Below are 20,933 nucleotides of genomic sequence, written 5' to 3' on the forward strand. Positions count from 1 at the left end.
CATGGTAAACACCGTTGTTTGGTATCTACTTCCGGAAAATTTATCAAAACAAAAATGATAGGGGTATATGCTAAAAGCTTCAAAAACTCGATAATTTCATTTGTTTTGAAATAATATCGAGTTTTTGAAGCGTTTTAGCATGTACCCCTATCATTTTTGTTTTGATACGAATTTTTAGATACCAAACAATCGGGGCCGATCCCGTTACCGAAATTGTTTGAGAGAATGCAAATGTTTATACTGTAACTGAGGAACAATGAGAAATTGTTCAAAGTTTTGCTGATTCGAAATTTCGTTAACTTGTATACAATAAACCTCCGGATAGTTTGAACACGCAATTTTCCAGAAAAACAGTAATTTTAATTAGTGTTCAATTTTGTTACTTTGTAATTTTCATAACATTGACCCAGTAATTTATGAGGAGTTGTCCGGACATTTTTTCTAAAACAAATAAACCCATGTACATTGTAAAGTGACGACCAAAATCTTATCAAACGAAACAAACATGCATCACTTACAAAGGGTCTCCAACATTGCTACCAAGTTTAGGAGTTGTCCGGACAAAATGTGTTGTTCAAGATAGTTTATTTGTTTGACTAGTTAACGTCCGATTAACAGCCAGGGTCATGTAAGGACGGCCCTCCCATGTATGCGGCGTGTAGCGTATATGGTGCATGTTTTGGGAGACTGCGGTATATTCGTGTTGTGTCTTCTTGTGTAGTGAAATTTTGTGCTATATCACTGAAGCATGCTGCCTAAGACACCAAACAACACATCCCACTGACAACGAGCGAACCAGTCGTTCCAATCCCGATATGCTGATATGCTGAGCGCTAAACAGGAGCAGAAACTACCACCTAAGACTTTGGTGAGTCTCGGCAAGGGACAGAGCCTACTTCATAGAGGCGAGCACATCAACAGTAGGCCAAAAGTGAGATGTTAGCTAGTTAGGTGAGAAAATATAATATCCTAATTTAGTCGCCTTTTACATAGAACTCGACTTTTTCATATTTTTGTCTGCAACACCAGTCTCCACAATGTTCATATCCAATGCATAATCATCGGACTTCAATATCTATAGAAGTTGCTCGTATTGACTCTGTTACACTAGTCACTAGTTTGTCAACATCTGATGACAGGACGAGTACAATCAGATGCTATACATTTTACAAGGAAGATAGTTGAACGTTTCCAATCGACTTCATTTGAACAATTACTCAAGTTTAATCGTGCATATATGTCTCTAATCAACACAAAAATACATATACCAGGTACAATTATCTATTTTGCTTTTGGTGTATGCGCAATCAGTACTTCATTCCATCTAGTGCCATGGCCTTCTTTCGGGACGCAATTAATTGTTTTTAATATTTTCATCTTGAAGTAAAAAAAGAAGTTCAAACTTTTCAATAGTGGAATTCAATGGTGTAAAGTACTTGGTAAGTAACTTTTGTAACTGAAGAAAAATACTAATTTGTCTCCATATTTTGATAGAGATAAAAAAACATTCGTAGCATATTTAATGTCACTATTATACAAATCCACTTCCCCAAAGAATGACTATGACTAAAGGTTAGAATCGTTGAGAAATCTATAACTAGAACATATCATAACAGAAGACAGACAGACTGATGATGGGCACTATAAACTCATTCACCCCTGAAATTTTATAATGAACTGTTCCAACTTCTGTCTTGGGAGATTTCATACACGTCTTCAGGGATGAATAAGTTAATTGTGTCGTTGAACTATTAAATCAACATTCAAATCCAGTTAATTGTGGTTAAAATCAATCTTTTATTCAATTTCAATTTACTTACACCGATTCTCTCTATGCCACTTTGAAAAACAAACATTACAAGATATGATTTATAAGATATAAAACCTGATACACAAGTCAGATAGAGGTACATGCCAGGTCTTGGACAACAGTGATCACACATTTTTATTGAAAGTAGCAAAAAATATTCCATTAATGTACATATCCAGACTAAAATCAAATGTTTGCATCAGTAACTTGGGCCCAATGGATGATTACACAATTGTTTCTTTTTTATTGTTTTATAAAGGCAGTCATCAGTAACGAAAGGTCTTGTTTTCACATTGAATATTATTCAACCAACTTTATTTCGCAGCTAATAAATTTCGCGATTTGAGTTCCAAATCATTGTTCACTTATGTTAATTTTTTAAATTCCTAACCTGAATTGGAATATATCTGAATAGTATCTACGTGAATAATTATTCAGTGATAAACTTTAGCAAATTTACCTTATTAACGAAAGAAAGTTGCTTTACAGGAAATTCACAGTAATTAGTACATGCTTGAAGCTAGTTAATTCTATACATTTCAAAATGCATTAAATAGTACCTTAATCGTGTTCACACTTTAAATGTTTACATCTTTCTCTTCTTCGCCTCTGTAAAGTCCAATTGCTTATACATTAGCGTATACATAGTCTTTTTAGCCTAGCAACTACAGTGCCTGTAGTTATAGGCTTTACTCTGTCTTAAACAAAATCCGGGATGTAAATATACGGATTGATTATCATTTTGACTGCATATACAATAGTATTAACGTGGTTGGCAACAAACATCGTCATTTATGGAGAGTGGGTATGATTGTTGCCAACAGCGATCATGCTGACGTTAACGCAGTCAAAATGAAGACAAATCCTTTAATAATCAGAATACAGTATTCATCTTTTAGAAGAAAAAAGTGAATTCAATTCGATAAACAAGTGTGAATTCAATTCAACAAACATCATCAAGACAAGACAAGTACCTAAAATCAATATATGAAGTACAAATAATTTCATGTATAGAAATAAATCTCAACAATTTGAAATAAAATAGCATGAGCACCAACAGCGACGGTAGAAAACTATATTTCTGGAGACAGGAAACAAACAAATAATGGTATTTACAAATATTTAGCATACAGCATAATTGACATTACTTGTATACTATTGTTACATGGAAAATATTTCTTTGGGATGGTTTAGCTTATATTCTAAGATTTCATTGATTTTATCTACAGCTATGAAATCAAAATCCGCTGAAACAAATTCCTTCGATAAAAGCGACTTTATAAATACAAAAAGAAATACCAGTTGATTGGTATAAGGATACACACAACACGGAGTCCTTGATGCTTTTCATTTAATTTACAAATGTAAATGAGATAAGTGAATTTCTGAAAATGAGTATTTCAGGCATGATTGCGCATCAAAACAAAAACCAGCTGAACTTTTGAGGAAAATTGCTTAACTGTTCAAGATGAATACATTTTTTAGTAATTATAGGCAAAAGAAAAGGACAGTTCCCCCAGTATCTTAGGTTGAGTAGCGGTATTACCATCAATTTTAGAGAAACTCTTCTTTGTTTTGTCCTTCAACTGCTTTTTGTAACAATTAGTACAACAATGTAAAAACTTTCAGACATCTAACAATTTTTTTGAACAGCATTCATGATGAATAAGAATACAGCATTCATACTTTACAGTCACACCAATGAGATCTCATGTTTCATGGCACAAGCATTTTGACTAGGAATTTTGCTTGAAGCATATTGTTGAAAATATTTGTTCAATGAGTGAGGTAATCCACTGGAAATTTTGCACAAATGCCAAACACTTCAATTTAAATGTGTAAATAGAAGACATACAATCTTTTCTTCCGTTTAAATTTTCTGTTGTTATGCAGATGGCAAGGTAACTACTAAAATACATCCATCGTATTCAATCCAATAAATACCCGGCTCTCCCCCTTTTAGGCCTCAATTTTCATTTATCTTGAATCAAATTCAGACTGAAAATATGAAAACTGCGGATTTCTTTACTGATTTCTTTTGCAAAATGATTTATAAATCTGACTTTGTGCTAATAATCTGACTTTGTGCTATAAATCTGACTTTGTGCTAATAATCTGACTGTGCTATAAATCTGACTTTGTGCTAATAATCTGACTTTGTACTATATCTTTATGAAGAGCTAGTCCAAACTTGGTTCTGTTAAGCGCTCCTTTATTTTTTCATTTTTAATTTTATTGGGTTGAATCAGGTATGTTGGATTGTTTTATGTCTAACAATGAATTTAGATAAATAAATCTTAAAATTGTGTATTACAACTGGATTCTGAAACATCTGGATATGTGTATACAATACATTTCCTTACAATTTTGTAAATAATTGTTTAATCACTTAGTTAATGAGACTACCCCCCTCCCCACCAACACACTCATCCCGCGCCTAAGTATATCATGCCAATTCTTTTGAAGAAAACGTATAACAAAATTCATCAATCTGTCAAATTGAAGTCCCCGAGATGTAATAATGATATAATAGACAAAAAGAACAAATATATATAGATATATATAATGTAAATATAAAATATTGAACTCTGTGGTCTATCTCCCTGCCTCGTAACCAGGAAAGAAATTCTGTAATATTGTCCGAAGGTTAGTGTTCACTTTGAGCTCCTCCTCCTCCTGCTTCAGATCCGCACGACACATGGGACAGTTGTACACTTCCGCCTTGAATGATCTCAATAGACATGGCTGCAACAAAAAGCAAAACACTGAAGCTAACTGATACCTTATCAAATCAACTACCCGATAAATCATTGCACTTCACAGGATTAGATGATAAATGTTTTATTCCATGTATTTAAAGGTCAAAATGTAATTCATTAGTACATGAACCGCCACTTCACCTAAGTTGTGCACAAGAACCAAGTATAACGTTTCAGTAACGAAATGTGTCAAGACACACAATCTGGAGATAATATGTGGAAGTACAGATGGATTCTTCTCAATAATCAGGGTCAGTAAAATGTGCCAGGATTTAAAGAAAAGCAAGATTTCTCTGAGGAAAACTTTCCGTTGATTTGTTCCGACCGATGCAAAGAATTTCAAGTTATTGGATTTGATGAACTTTGTCAAAAGTGAACTTAATGCAAATGGTATTAATTCACCTAATTGGACTTGATTAACTTTAATACAGATGTTGCTGCTGTGCAGGAAAAGCAATAATGTTTTTCGGTGTAATTAGCATCCAAAGCGCTAAAACAAAATTGCAACAAAGACAGCGGCGCTAATCAGTGAACCAAAATGTAAGTTGTGGACGAAAAAAGTTTGCCATATTTCAATTTTTTCTGTACTAATGGCACATGAATCTGTTATATTAACACGACTTTTACCTTTGAGACACATTATTGTGTCGTGATTCACATGTAAAAGACTCATAAGTTCATTAATATGGGATACAATGCTGATGTCAAGAAGCATCACATGATATAACCACCAATAAATCCATAGGATGAGGATGCTTATACAACTTCAACTCCTTCTCCAGAAAAGGGGAGGGACACTAATTATGGCAAATATGGTACCTATAATTCCCAACTTCCTTGACTATCGACAAAAAACAGACCTTACACAGCCAATGAGAATAAAGTATAATGAGCTCAAAATATCAGTACAGATCAACATGTCTTACCTTGCAGATGTTATGGTTACAGACCGTGGTGACGGGTTTGTACACAACCTCCTGACAACAGATACAATTAAACAGCTCCTCCACTTTACCAAGGAACTTCTGTAAAGAAAGGGTTTATCAGGTTTAGTACTGGATTGGACAATAGGCTAGATTTTTATCTACTGATGGTGTTGTGAGAAACAATCTGGTCTTTGCTAATGTGATTTTTTAGACAATTTATGACAATTTATTCTCTTTTCATCCTGATAAAACATTAAAAAAAAAACATTTATCTGATCCTCATTATGTAGAAATATGTGCATGTCAAATATTTTCCCTACTTTGATACCCATCTAATTAAAATTATACTTGTAATTCCTTTCCATTACGATATGCTCCAATACAGATCTGACAACTCTCTGTATGGGGTCACCTCAGCATGACCTCTGGTCTGGAATCTGACAACACAGGACCTACTCGTAGCCATTTATACTTCAGAGAGCTTTGGCCACAACTATGATTTCAGAGGAGACATGCTGATTGGCTCACCATAGGGGTCATGCTGAGATGACCCTGAACGGGGAATGGTAAGATCTTGTATTGGAGCAAATCGTAGAGCATCATAGTGGAGCAGGATTACAAGTCTTAATTTTAATTAGATTGCCTACCTTCCCCCTTTGTTCGGAACATGGCATCTAGCCATAGTTTCTCATTATTTTCATTTAACTGTAACTGGCATCTACCAGTATTTTTCTTTTCAATCTGTTATTAAACACCTACTCCATTGTAATATGGCATCTTCCCAGTGTCTTGTTCATTTCACCTACCTGTCCCTCCTCCTTTGTGAGTACCATGGCATCTTCCCAGTGTCTTGTTCATTTCACCTACCTGTCCCCCCTCCTTTGTGAGTAACATGGCATCTTCCAAGTATTTTGTTAATTTCACCTACCTGTCCCCCCTCCTTTGTGAGTAACATGGCATCTTCCCACAACTTCTTGTTAATTTCATCTTGTTTGATAAGTTTTAATTGTGCAGGATCTACGGTGTATTTCGCCACCTTCTGTTTTTTCTCTGGTGTTCCGCCCGGCGAGGAATCTTTACAAAAGAAAATGAAGAATTTTTTTCTCTCCATATTTCACACAATTACTGAAGGAGAAAATACAACATTTTCAATAAAACGTTTCCACAGCATATTGTATACTTATTATTATCTGTGAGAATTTTAATCTATATCCAAAAAATAGTCCAATGTCCCAATGGACAAGGTAAAATCTTCCTATTTACAGGAACATTGAGTTGAAATTGACCATTTGGGACTGTAGAAATTGTCTAATGAAACAGGTGGTCACTAAGGTTTAGTTTAAATGTTAAAGAAAAGAAAGCAAATATATGTTAAATGATTTATAACTTCTTAAGACACAAAAGGCGACGTTACAAACACAATAGTTGACATTACGAATGTCCATCAATGTATTAATGCACACTATGTATTATAATGACAAGAAATGTAGATTTTCATTTAAGTTTCTTTGTCATAGACTACTTACCTGAGTCTGCTCGTTTCCTCTTGCCCTTTCCCTTTTTTCCAGGTGTTACTCCAGAGGCCTCCTCTTCCTGCTCCTTTTTAGCCATGGCTTCTAAGTAGCCAGCAGGATACTGCAGTAAATTTAGAAATTCTACCATACAGAAAGACTAAGTGGGCCCTATTCTTTGAAGAGCTCAACCTTACATGTATATAGAATTTTGTCCGAGATAGATAACAAGCAAAACACCCTCCAAACAGAATTTCAAAACAAAGCTCTTAAATTTAATGTTTATTCAAGGAAATTTCTTTCTCAGTTCATTTTTCATTTACCAGTTGTATTTTTAGGGATCAGAAGTTTCGCGATTTGGTTTAAAAATGACATAACATTTTTGTTATGATTCAATGTTTTTCTTATATTTGCAGAGCAAATTTTCGCAATCATATCAATGTCCAACCAAATCGCAAAATTAACTGACTGTACAGTATTATTTTTTTCCCCCCCAAAATAATACAAAAGGGAAAATTTTAAATCTGTGAATAAACAATGTTACTATTAAAAGTATGGAATCTCCTTCACTCAAAAATGCTTCACATCAACACTTTATACCTATATATCTTAGGAGCAATAAAAGATATTGAAGATCAAATAAAGATCCTCAGTTCAAAAGCAGAAAATCTATTCTGGGTTTGTGCTGGGTGTTATCGGGGATTATTTTCTTTTTCCGCACTTAAAAACATAAAAGGACGGCATATCAACTGTTACACTAGCCTCCCCCCCCCCCCCTAAAGAAAAGCAACTTCAGCTCCATATACCTGCATTTGTAGGCCAAGTTCTTCGACTCTTTTCTTGCCTGCTTTGGTCCAAGGAGCTGGTATGGGGTCGTCTCTTTTCAACAGGTACCTCCACACTATGAAACCTGACTTCCCTTTCTGGGGCCAATATTTTGATACCTAGGGACACGTATACCAGAGACATAAGTCAGGGTAATGTTTTATAGGAGTCAGGGTAATGTTTCATACTATTATATATCACCTAATCGGCCTGATATTGAGTGACTTCGTCCATTTAATTTTTTTTTGCATAAGTCACTTAGTGTAATTTAAACTAGTGCACTTTTCATTGACTGAAAATTGATTTTTATGTCATGACAAAATGGTGGATTTTTGCAACAAATTCAAGTTGAAATTTCTTGTAATGTAGCTTGTTTTAAGTATGCAACAGCATAATATATTGTGTTCATTTCATACAAGACTTTATGAAACTGTCTCAAATAATGCAGGTCAAGGCTTGCAGTAGACTTCTTAGTAGACTTGTTTCATAAAATCTCTTGTGAAATGAAGACTCGTTTCAGATCCTGCAGTAAAACCTGCCATAGTGACAACTTCTGTATAAAAACAACCTGCTTAATATGACCACTTTTCTAGGGTTTTAAACGACCTATCTAAACACAATTCAACCCCTGTATAAAGACCAATTTTTGTACGTCCCTTGATGGTCATTATAGACAAGTTCAATTGTTTTAAAATTGGTCATTTATATGTGTTGTTAGTCTTGCTTCTAAATTGTGGAATATAAACTTATACCGATGTAATGATACACACCTTGTAGATACCATCGTAGCGATTGCCTTCCTCGGGGGCATACTTGGAGTGCTTCCTTCCCTTACAGTTACGGACCACACGGACAGGTTTGCCCTTCTTCCAGTCCTCTGAGCAAGCCCCAGTCTTATTGTCTATCACAGCATTACAGTTCTTTGCAAGGGCTCTAAAACAAACAACAAACATATGATATCATCAAAACAGCAGCAATAACAAATGATGTCATCAAAACAACAGCAATTACAAATGATGTCATCAAAACAACAGCAAAAACAAATGATGTCATCAAACAATCAGCAAACACAATGGTGTCATCAAAACAACAGCAAACAAGTTATGTCATCAAACAATCAGCAAACAATTGGTGTCATCAAAACAACAGGAAACAAGCAATATCATCAAAACAACAGGAAACAAGCAATGTCATCAAAACAACAGCAAACAAGCAATGTCATCAAAACAAACAGTAAACAAGTGATGTCATCAAAACAACAGCAAACAAGTGGTGTCATCAAAACAAACAGCAAATAAGTAATGTCATCAAAACAACAGCAAACAAGTGATGTCATCAAAACAACAGCAAACAAGCAATGTCATAAAAACAAACAGCAAATAAGTGATATCATCAAAACAACAGCAAACAAGCGATGTCATCAAAACAACAGCAAACAAGCAATGTCATCAAAACAAACAGTAAACAAGTGATGTCATAAAAACAAACAGCAAACAAGTGATGTTGTCAAAACAACAGCAAACAAGTGATGTCATCAAAACAAACAGCAAATAAGCAATGTCATCAAAACAACAGCAAATAAGTGATGTCATCAAAACAACAGCAAACAAGTGATGTCATAAAAACAAACAGCAAACAAACCATGTCATCAGAACAACTGCAAACAAGTGATGTCATCAAAACAAACGCAAACAAGTGATGTCATCAGAACAACAGCAAACAAGAGCTGTTGGAGAACAGCAAAGCTCGCCTATTCAGAAGAAGCTGATGTTCAAGTATTTACTATTTAAACATGGAAATATGACAAATTAACAGACTCAAAAAAAACCTAAATGGTCCCAAATTGGTTGAATTATCACGTTTAGCATCCATACACATTAGGAAAATAAGATCATAAACATTTATGACGACTTAAGCTTAAACAATTGACGAAACAGAAACTTGCTCAAAAACTTTAACGTGAAATGGGACGCCACGCTGACGCCGGGGTGACAACATTAGCTCCCCCTATTCTTCGAATTGTAACAAGTGATGTCACCAGAAAAGCAAACAAGCAATGTCATCAAAACAGCAAACAAGCGATGTTATCAAAACTATAGCAAACAAGTGATGTCATCAAATTAACAGCAAACAAGCAACGCTATCAGGATTTTAATAGATTGAATTCTGCAACTTTATGCATAACCACATTTTCGGTGTGATTTAGTTTTTTAACATCTACTATCCCTATGCCAGACACTTATGTAGATTTTTTGTGTATTTGGTTTTGTTTTGCCACTTCTAATCGCCATCGATGAGATACTTTATGTATCAAACAAACAATTTCATTACTTTATTGCAACCTTGACATCAAAGTTTCTACAACATGTTCTTTTGATAACTTGACTACATTTAAATAAACTATATGATACTCTCATATTTGACCTTTCTACCACAAAGTATCCAACAAATCACACATATGGCACAAATACTAAATCACTTCATTTCATATTGATTTTAGTGATAATGAATCAAGATACCTACTTATTCATACGCGTTAGAACCTGGTCACATGACTGTTCTGCAGTTCGTTTGTTTCCCGAAAGGTCACGACCCCCACTTCCTGTATAGGTAAATTGCTCTCCATCGTCCTACAAACAAAATTACTTTACAATCCTAGGAAAGCCAAAATACACAATTCCTCCACAATGTTAAAGAAATCAACACACATTAATTATATCTTCACATTCTGCTTTGATAAATTTTATTTATTTTCTTAATTTCTCAATACCTCCAGACATAACCACATTGTATTATCTTAAGAGGACTGATGAATGCCAATTACACGAAGAAAATCTTATATTAAAGTCATTAACGCATGAAAATGTTTGTGGGATAAGAAATTGTACCTTATCATCCTCATAGCCTCCAGACAAGACGATAGAAAACGCCCCAGCATCCTCTCGTCCGTGGATACCAGCTACGTGTGGTCTGTGGACTCCAGCTTCGCTCACCTGATCAAATACAAAGTTTTGCACTTCAATGTCACATCAAATAGCTCTAATGTCAGATTTATATATATATATATATATACTGTATAGCCCGTTAATATTTACGTATATATCTGAATCACAATTTCAAATAAAAACAAAGGTTTTTTTAAAATTTTATATAACTCATTTCTAACTACTTTGCAGATCAAATTCTGGACCTCATAGCAATGTGCTGTGTACAAATGTTTGTGTGAAACTGGTAAATTCATGTTGCTAAACAGATAATTACTGACTTTATTAAATTGCCTGATTGAAATACAATGTCAAAGACATTGTGTTTAGGAATTTGAACCTTGAAAACCCTGATCAAAATGCAGGTGTATGATTGATTTTTTTTTTTAAATACATCAATATTAAGTTATTTGACCCTGGGCTACTTTTATGCTTACCTGAACTCTGAACTTCCATAATGTTCCAACCTCGACACCAGGGATAGACCCAAAATGGTTTGCTGGAACAACCGTACAAACATTCTGTCGGCCAACACATGCCATTCCCTGGAAAAGTTAAATTTCTCTATATTATCTCAAAATGTTTCGATAAGGTTTAATACCATTAAATGAACATGTTGGAAGGATTGATACAGTCATCAATACAGTCAAACATATCATTATGGTGAGAGTTGCTTTATAACTTCAATATACCCTGACTAATTTGAATCAATTTTTTTTTGCATTAAAAATTGTAACCATCTGAAAATTTAGGATGTTTCCAAACATTTCCGAACTCCTCTGATTTTGAGATACAAGATTCCAATGTGTAACATTTTAAAGCAAAGAGAGTTGCTTTATAACTTCAATATACCCTGATTAATTTGAATCAATTTTTTTTGGTATTAAAAATTGTAACCATCTGAAAATTTAGGATGTTTCCAAACATTTCCGAACTCCTCTGAATTTGAGATACAAGATTCCAATGTGTAACATTTTAAAGCAAGTTTTATGTCTTGTTTAAGATATAGCTATATCATTGTGTTTTAACTGTACTCAGAAGGTAACTTTAACTCAATTCACCACTGAAAATACATAATTGACTATTCCAGTCTTTGAAGTGGAATAATCCAAATGTGTCTACAGGGATGACAGTGTGTGACTAACTTTCTTCTTTGCTAGTCACTTGGACTAGTAAACCCCAAAATTTTACTACTTTACTAGGCCGGCAATTTAATCACTAGTCCAAATGAAATATACAGCCTCTTTGCTTCAGCACTTCAGTCATGATAATTTTATGATTGTTGACACAAATTACAGCCTGGATCGATCATTTATGAACACAAATTTTCACAAAATGATATATCCAGACTGAAATAATTGCACTATGCACTCAAAATGTGTTGAAAAATGCAATTGACCACCGCTCTTGTAAATAAAGTATACTTACCGATTTTAATCGGGTTGGGAGACACTAGTGCAATTGGACTAGTTCATTTCAATTGGCATTAGTCCAGCTGTAAAATTACTAGTCATGGGCATCGGACTAGTGCTTAAAGTCGGGATGAACTAATCTCTTAACCACTACTTAGCATCCTCACAATAATCGGACAACATCCTTACCCTTCCCCAGTCACGACTTGTTGAGTTGGTTGATGATGCCATCTTTGCTTTCTTTTTGCTTTCCTTTAACTTCTCGCCGGCCTTTACAATGGCATCGCTGTCTGTCTTACAGTCAGGGCAATACCTGTGATGGAACCAATGGGAGGCTATTAAAGAGCAACATCACGATATCCTGTGGTCCGGTATATATTTCAATAACTATGGTTTACAGGGGTGCAATATACGTTGTCATTAGGTTGTAGTATAATACAAATAGCAGCCATTTTGCTCCACATCGCCAGTAAGTTTACCATATTAATCTTTAACAACCATTAGTATGTACCAGACAACGCTCGTGGAACATAGACAAATATGTAGACCCTGTGTAATGTCTAACTTTTTATACTGTTTGATTTTTATAGATTTCAGCTGCCACAGTACCCAAGGTTTAACCAACATTCTAGATTCTACCACTGGCCCTTTAGTGTCTGTGTCAATTTTTACGTCTCTAATAAGTACTAATTGCAGGACTTTTAAGCAAGTATTAGGAATGATAAATGTACCATTCATCATCCTCAGGGATACTGTCCAGTGGGGGGTTCATACACTGTAGATGGTAGGCCTGGTCACATTCGTCACAGAGCACCTGTTTGTCCGGGTCATTCTTACCACCACATACACAACAAGCGCAGTGTTTACACTTCCTTCGTGGGTTGTCCATACAGTGACTGCAGTCTGGCTTGTTCTGTCCTATAGTTAAAGCATATATCTGTGAACAGTGGATTGTGTGGATACAAAATGTTACATTACACAATATATTCAATAATGTTTGATTTTTTGTTTCTCTCTGATGAAAATATACTACATTTATATACAGCAAACGTGTGTTAAATATGCCTATATAAATACTGTATCAGGTTAAATTTTGCAGTTGTAAAATTTTACAACTTAATGATTGGAACTTATTTACGTTTTTTCTTTTCTCTTTGTGAATCTTTTTTGTGACATTAAAAATGACAGTTTGATATGCAAAACCATGATTTTAAAAAAAATTTATGAGGCATTAAAGATGCTCCACCGCCGACAGAGCATAAATGATATTCATTATTTGAACAATAATTGGTGTTCAATCGTGTGTATGTAAGTCTAATTAACACAAAAAATAATATATATTTTTTCATTTTGGCTTTGGTGCATGCGCAATCAGTACTTCATTCCATATAGGATATAGTGCGTCGGAATTTTTTCGGGATGCAATTAATCATTTTCTATATTTTTAACTTGACGTAGAATTAGAAGCTCAAACTTTTCAATGGTGGTAATGGTGTAAAGAAAGTAATTTTTGTAATTGAAGAAAAATGCTAAGTCGTCTGCTCCTGTTTTTGATAGTGAAAAAATACCATTTGTCAGCGGTGGAGCATCTTTAAGCAAATTGGAGTGAATCAGCGAATATAAGGAACTTTACAGTATTGCAATAGCCATTTCAATAATTAATTAATTAATCAATTAATCAATCAATTTTCCCCAAATTACCTGCCCTTTGTAGTCTTTGGAAGCAGGATATAATCATATGTAAAACTGTGATTTTTGAACATTTTTGCAAAGGCATAAAATCCTCAAATCAAGCAACATGAAAATCTGTTTGAATATTAGTAACTATACAGTATGTTTGGCCTCTGGATGAAACCCATACCGTATTTTCCCTAATGAGGGTGCCGGGCGATGGTAAATGGTCGAGGGGGGCGCCATTATTTGAGACCATTTTTAGATGTTTTTTTCTGAAACAGACTATAGTCATTTTGCTTTTAGTTTCGTATTTTTCTGAAACTGACTATAACGAACTTACATTTTGAAGTCAAGTTAGTATTGAAATTACATAATTATGAAGAAATGTATGCACCAGAAGTATTAGACATTGGTTAGATATGTCTGTTTCACTAAATTTTGGCATTTCATGCTAGCCTGTTTGTTTACCATGCGTACACAAAATGGCAGACGGTGCTTTCGATCGCTACTTTCGTTTTGTGGCAGATGGGAAATACCGACAAGAGCACACAATAAAACGCTTAAATGATAACATTCATGTTATTTAGGGACCTTTATCATAGATATACAGTAAGTATTCATAAAACCTGTAAAGACATCGCTAAAATGTTGTTGCCTGTTAGTCTTCATCGATACAGGTGTGTGGAACATGGCCTTCTCGCTGTTTCTGTGTAAACACTTGGCAATGATGTCCTAAGTTGTCCAATGCAATAAATTTAGTGCTTATACAAGCTGATCGGATATCTGTTAAGCATAAGATTGATGTGAAACAGTATTTTATTAGCATCTGCAAAGACAAATTGTCACAATCTGGCACAAAAATTGTATGAAATTAGTTGATTTTTTTTCAGCAAAAAACGTGAGGGGGCCCTTATTAGAGGAGGCGCTCTAAATAGGGAAAATACGGTATTTAATAGATGACAGTTCAATAATAGACAACTATTCAATAATAGACAACAGTACTCACGTTTGACAGGTGACTGTGATGGATCTTTAGCGACGTCTTCATGGTTCAGCTGCGAACCAGGCTTTTCAATTTCAAAAATTTCACTCAAAAACAGAATATTACAGTCATCAAGTGGCATTAGGTCAGGCCTGGTTTGGAAAAGAAAAGAAAAAACATCTTACACTAGTCATCATTCAATATGTTTTCGTTCATTTCAAGTTCAGGTATTAAAGCATCCAATAATCAAAATAGCAAATTCTGTCCAAGGGACCACTTTTGTTAAACAACCATATGCTTCAAAAGGCCACTTTCTTATGATGTAACTAATACACATACTCCTCCGGTCCGGACCGGATTTTAAAATAGGCGATCGGAGTCCAATTTTGCCGGACATGTCCGTCGGACAAATTTCGCAATGTTTGCCCCCCAATGTTTCCATGGTAACCGTTATTGAAGTATGTAATGGGTCAATTTTGAGACATTCATATGCTACAATAATTGGCAATTAGAACAAAGTTGATCCCAAGCCTAAGGAGTAAGTGGTCATTTTAGAAACATTAGAATTAGTATTAGTGACCTGGTTACCATGGCAACCGAAATGTTGACAAAAACAAACTGCATGTATATTTACACATATGGCAACCAAAATGTTGACAAAAACAAACTTCATGTATATGATTCCCAATATTGTCGCAAAGTTTTATTAAAATTGACTCAGTAGTTTAAGGAGTCCTAAGTTGCCATGACAAAATATTGTCTACAGACAAATGGACAAGACAAAACAAGCTGATTTTAGTTTGTATACATATACAGGTATTCCCCTAAATTTGTTGTGAACAGTAAAAAGACCACTTTAGTATCTTATTTCAAATTTAAGTCAAATTCCCAAAACATGCAGGTTATTCCGGGAAATTCTCTTCCTCGGCAAATTTTCTCCACAAAAAAAAAAGCAAAAAGGCCCTTTGTAAAAAGCCGTTGACATAGGTAGTTATACCCCAGGCTTCCAGATCTCTGCCCTATCTATTTCACGGCAGGTAGGCATTTCTGCTTGAATCACTCACAATTTGTGTAATTGCACACATAAATTACTGGGAACTACAGGAGACTCACCCAATGAAAACAGTTCCTAAAAGTTTCTTGATTGTTCTTGTGTCTTGCTTTTTAGTAACAATAGCATCATACCAGAAACCACGCTGGTCTGGGTCATCAACGTTGTAATTAATCATCACTTTTTGCCCTTCTTTTACGTCTGAAAACTTAATAAATGTCCTTGCACGGGGACGAATCCTTCCGCATGTCAATTCTTCAGCATCTGTGTCTTCATATCTACATAAGATAAATATAAACTGTCATTAACTCATTCACCCCTGCAAAGTCATAATGAACTGTCCCAGAATTAGAAGAGTTCAAATGTGTCTTCAGGGGTGAATGGAATGGACATGGTCAGATTTCACTGTACAGGGGTTTCATTATCTTTCAGGAGAGGTGGTACAATTCAAATTTCAGGGGGTACTTTTATATACTATCTGTATGCTTTTTAATGTAATTTAGCCTAAACCAGGCGATACCACAGCTAGGTTTAACCGGCAAAAAGTACAGAGAACTGCATAATAATGAAACCCCTGACTGTATATTGATAAGTATAAATTAACTGAAGCGATACATTTTTACCTTCATTTTATTCTCTCTCTTCATTTCTATGTTATTCAGCTTTCCATTGCATGGTATCATTTTTTTCCTCTCCATGATTTAGGCAAATACTTTGATATCATACTAAAAACAAATTTATTCAGCATGATATGCACTCTGTATCGACAAATGAACTCCAAAAGACTTACCCTTCAAATACTACGTGGTAAATAAAGCCATCATTAAAATTGTCAATTTCCTCAATTTTTTTGTCCGTTTTCACTTTTTCTGAGGTTTCAGTATCACAATCTATCTCCATGGAATTAGTACCGCTGTCTGTGGTGTTTTGAGTACCTTCATTTTTGTCACTAGGTTCGTTTTTTTCACTCACAGATTTGTTGTTGTTGTTTTCCACACCACTTAGCGTATTATCATTATTATTTTGTTCAGCAATTTTTTCTACTTTTTTCCCAGTGTCTACAACAATCTTTATTATTTTGGCCTCAAACCATGCTCCCACTGATGTGTCTCTTGCGTCGATGATATCTCCAACCTGAGATGACATGAACAAAGTTATTAAAGAATGCTTTATATACTTCTGCTACCAAACTGACTAATTATATCATAAGGGTCTTACATGGGCTAAAAACTTATGGTTCATTAGGTGGACTAAAAAACACATGATTTAATAGGAAAGACTTGGATCATGAGGCAAGTCACAAAAGAAACAATCTTATTTTCATATTGACTTGGAGTTATATGGCAACCTCTTTATTTTAGATAATAAAGGGGAGAAAACTCTAACTATTATCAACCATGGTATTGTTTGAAATTGCCTAGTCCTCGGGCATAGGAACTTTGTTTCCATTAATTGAAGAAAATTAGTTTTCATTCTTCAGAATTAATTACAGTGAATGAAAGTATGAAAGACAAACACATATTCCCTCCTAAATCAATTTACCAGATAATAACATATGACACTACTTTAATTTGTATTAAGATTCACAAATAACAGGTTTTTTCCCCCAACAACAAAAATAACCTTGATTATTTTTTGTATAAATTCAATTTGGTCCTATATAGCATATTATATAAATACATCAGATATGTTAGATTAATTTGAATATCTTTTGTATGTATACATGTATCTTTGTGCAAGTTATATTATCAGGCAGCTTAAAGTGAACAGTCGGGCAAGGATGGCTAAAGTCGGTAAAAATGGTGTGAATGTATTCAGTATAATTTCTTATGGAATAGAAAAATAAACTTTCTCGTTAAAATCTGTCTGTGTACGTAGAAATTAATTTAAAGTATAGGAATCCTAAAACGTCCTCCCGGCTGACTATGTACGTGGTGACATTTCCACGCAGCCTCGCTTTCAATGCTTTCAACTTTTCTTTATTTCAATGGTCAGAACTGGGAAACGTAAGCAGAACTTGACCGTCGTATTAATATGCGGGAACTTTTGGAAGGCAAATGAACGCATTTAGACTGGTTTTCTTTGCCCGACTATTCACTTTAAGAGAATCCAAATTAACTTGTGTGCAAATAATAAATTCACACCATAGCCTTATAAAAGGCCTCACCTTGTAGGTAGAATGTAAATCTTCATGTTCCTTCGTCTCCCCTTCAGTCGAGGTCGTAGCAACCACTGTCTCTGGTGTTGCAGGCTTAAATAGTACAATTTAAATCAATACACAATTACACCAATTTTTGGTCCTGTGAGAGAATTACGGTGATTTTTAAACAAGTGATGTTATAACTGTCAAAGAGCAGACAACTATGTATCACAATAAAGCCTTGATACATTAAAAGATACATCATATAAGTATTTCTTCATTTACATAAATTTAGGTTTTACCAATTTTGTTCTTAATCAAAAATTTGGTTCATGGGAATAGGAATTCCAAAGAAAATAAAAACATGTGAATTTTGGGAGATTTGGCTAAAATTTTATATTCTATTGGAGACTGAGTCAGAAATAAAACTCCTCAGACCTTCTAGAAGTTGAGATATTTTAATTTACATACCCTTTTGTTTTCTTTGTCGGATGCTGAGCTTTCCTCCCCACCACTGTTGTAACCATTTGATGCTTTCTCCACCGGCGGCGCGTCTTGTCTTACCAAGATCTGTATCAGGTCATTCAGTCCAACATTGTAGTCAAATAACGAATGACCATCCGTCAACTGGAAAGTTAATCCATAAACACAACAATCAACAAATGAATTTGGATTAAGTTTAATATCCTATTAACAGCAAGGGTCATTTAAGGATGTACCGAGTTTGTTCGTGGAGGAAAGCTGGATCTCCCCCTAAGTATTTGGTGAAAAACCATCAACCAGTGGTCAAATGCACCACACAGGTTATTGGTTATTTTCTTCTCACCTAATTGGGAATGGGACATTTTACCTCACTTTCCGAGAGAAATTTCCCGGAAAGGGGGGGAATTCGGCTTAAATTTGAAATAATTTCCCTGCCACATAGGATTCAAACTCGCAACTCAGAAATGGAGGGTTTGTAGTTATGTCAGGGAATTTTAACTTTTAGGCCACCTGGGCACCTCTGTCAATAAGATTGTAACTTAAAAGTAATAATGTATAGTAAAAGATGTCAAAACTATAGTAATACATATAATGTGATTAATAATATGTATACATCAGTTTTCATGAAAGCGTATTTTCTTTTGTATACCCGATTTATTCTGTAGAATGCAAAACAACTGAAATTTTGTGGAGAATGGGAGATAACTAGCATATTTAATCAGTTAATTATTCAATTAATCAATATTTAATCCTACAGGCTATACAGGGTTTTGGCTAAGGTTTTGGGTACAGTTATAAAGTTTGATGATGATATTTTGTTTCTTTAACATTATAGGCTTTTATCCAGCAGCTGTTGCACATACTGACGTACTACTGCAGAATAAACTTTTGCTTTATATCAATATGACATGCTGTATCCATCAATACGATCACAAAAATTTGTTCCACATCTGACAATACTTTTTCTAATTTGATCCCGAACTTTAAACTTTCCAGTGAATGAAATGTCATTCAATGAAATGTAATTTTCACTGGAATGACGCCATTTTTACGTTTATATTGAAATCTTCTATGGCGTCGACATCTTTTCAGTAATTTTTCTGGGCATTTTGGGAAATAAATTTTTGTAGCAAAAGGCACTTAGGCACTTGTGTATTTTCCACAGTAGTATAAAAGGGAGTACTATCATTTGGTTTATTGAATGAATCTTTTGAAGTTTTCCTGCACATCAAAATGTCCCTTTTTGAGCAAAAGCAAGTAAATTAATGGCAATTTGCTTTTGTTTTGTTTCTTTTGAATGTCATCTACAAGGAAATGGTAGCAGGATAAACAGAGTATATATATACATGCAGTTAGTATCTTACAATACAATAAAGTTTTATTTTGGTTTTTCACATAGAAAGCCGAGATGACAAAGCTTTAATTGCTGCGTCATCTCAGCTTTCATAAGTCTCACAGTAAAATAATTTGTATTGTAAGATTGTAGCTCTGCATGATGACGATCATCTGTCAGAAAACTTCCGTCCGTCATTCAGAGCTACGCCATCGCAGCTAACTTACCATACATTCATGATCTAATAATTTGCCCGTAATATAAAATACCTTTTATCATATTTACACATTATTTGCATATGTCAGCAAATACTGTTTACCTTCAACTGGTTTGCTTGTAGATGACTTTGTTGTAGTTAAAAACAGGTGACAAGATTCTAGGTATATATGATTAAATTTACTTCACACTTGTAATTTTTTTTAAGTTATAAAACGTGCTAAAAGCTTTTCAGCTACAACCTTTTGCATCTTTATAAATATAACTCACTTGTGTATCCAACAAACATTCTTTGTGTAATCTTTATATATAATATATTGTAAAATGTGACAACTTGGTTGACTTGAGGTTCCATTGTCAGTTTGTTTACATCTGAGTATATAATATATAAATTGTACAATGGTATGTACATTTTACATTTTGACAATCAGGTATTTGATTCACGATCTAATTGGTTCTAATTAAAAATTCACATGATGATTTTAGTATTTGGACTTAAAATGGCATATGATAAATGCATTTAATTCACCTGCTTCCCTCTGTAAAACAAGCGTTGTCGATCAATAGGGGCATTGAATTTTTCTACGAGTCGCTCTCGCAAATCCTCGATTTTCGTCAACTTCGACAAGTTGTCAACTTGCATGGAAACCTTTCCATCGAAGCTCCTCACTTGGATCCACATTGTGCAGAATCGGAGATCAAACAAATGTAAGATGTCCGTCAAACTGCAGTGTATCGACTAAAACAAGGGTACATGTGTTTGTCTGGCGGGAAAAATAGTGGGATGTTCCCGCGTTTTTCGGAAGATTACAAGTATCCAAAAAGAA

At 34.5% G+C, this 20,933-nt stretch overlaps 1 protein-coding gene across 1 annotated transcript; it reads right to left on the reverse strand.

The window, feature by feature from the left end:
- Nucleotides 1-1,777: 1,777 nt before the first annotated feature.
- Nucleotides 1,778-20,902, reverse strand: LOC138325180 (E3 ubiquitin-protein ligase UHRF1-like). The gene is made up of 17 exons (XM_069270666.1): nt 20,636-20,902; nt 18,546-18,701; nt 18,102-18,185; nt 16,725-17,068; nt 15,997-16,212; nt 14,908-15,035; nt 12,959-13,145; nt 12,417-12,540; nt 11,253-11,360; nt 10,720-10,824; nt 10,355-10,461; nt 8,602-8,764; nt 7,813-7,950; nt 7,022-7,130; nt 6,424-6,569; nt 5,496-5,594; nt 1,778-4,555 (listed from the first exon to the last, which is right to left on the reverse strand). Exons 1-17 carry the CDS (start codon nt 20,786-20,788, stop codon nt 4,406-4,408), a joined length of 2,517 nt encoding a protein of 838 aa, XP_069126767.1. The 5' UTR covers nt 20,789-20,902; the 3' UTR covers nt 1,778-4,405.
- Nucleotides 20,903-20,933: the final 31 nt, after the last annotated feature.

This window comes from Argopecten irradians, chromosome 6 (assembly GCF_041381155.1).
Source record: "Argopecten irradians isolate NY chromosome 6, Ai_NY, whole genome shotgun sequence".
Taxonomy (NCBI): Eukaryota; Metazoa; Mollusca; class Bivalvia; order Pectinida; family Pectinidae; genus Argopecten; species Argopecten irradians.

What these genes read in the sequence shown, in the direction of transcription:
- LOC138325180 (XM_069270666.1), bottom strand. Translation starts at nt 20,788, where the DNA reads ATGTGGATCCAAGTGAGGAGCTTCGATGGAAAGGTTTCCATGCAAGTT. An exon ending in TACCACGTAGTATTTGAAGG is followed by an intron (nt 16,213 to 16,724) that starts GTAAGTCTTTTG and finishes TATCTTATGTAG; the next exon opens with ATATGAAGACACAGATGCTG. An exon ending in ATCACAGTCACCTGTCAAAC is followed by an intron (nt 13,146 to 14,907) that starts GTGAGTACTGTT and finishes CTTTAACTATAG; the next exon opens with GACAGAACAAGCCAGACTGC.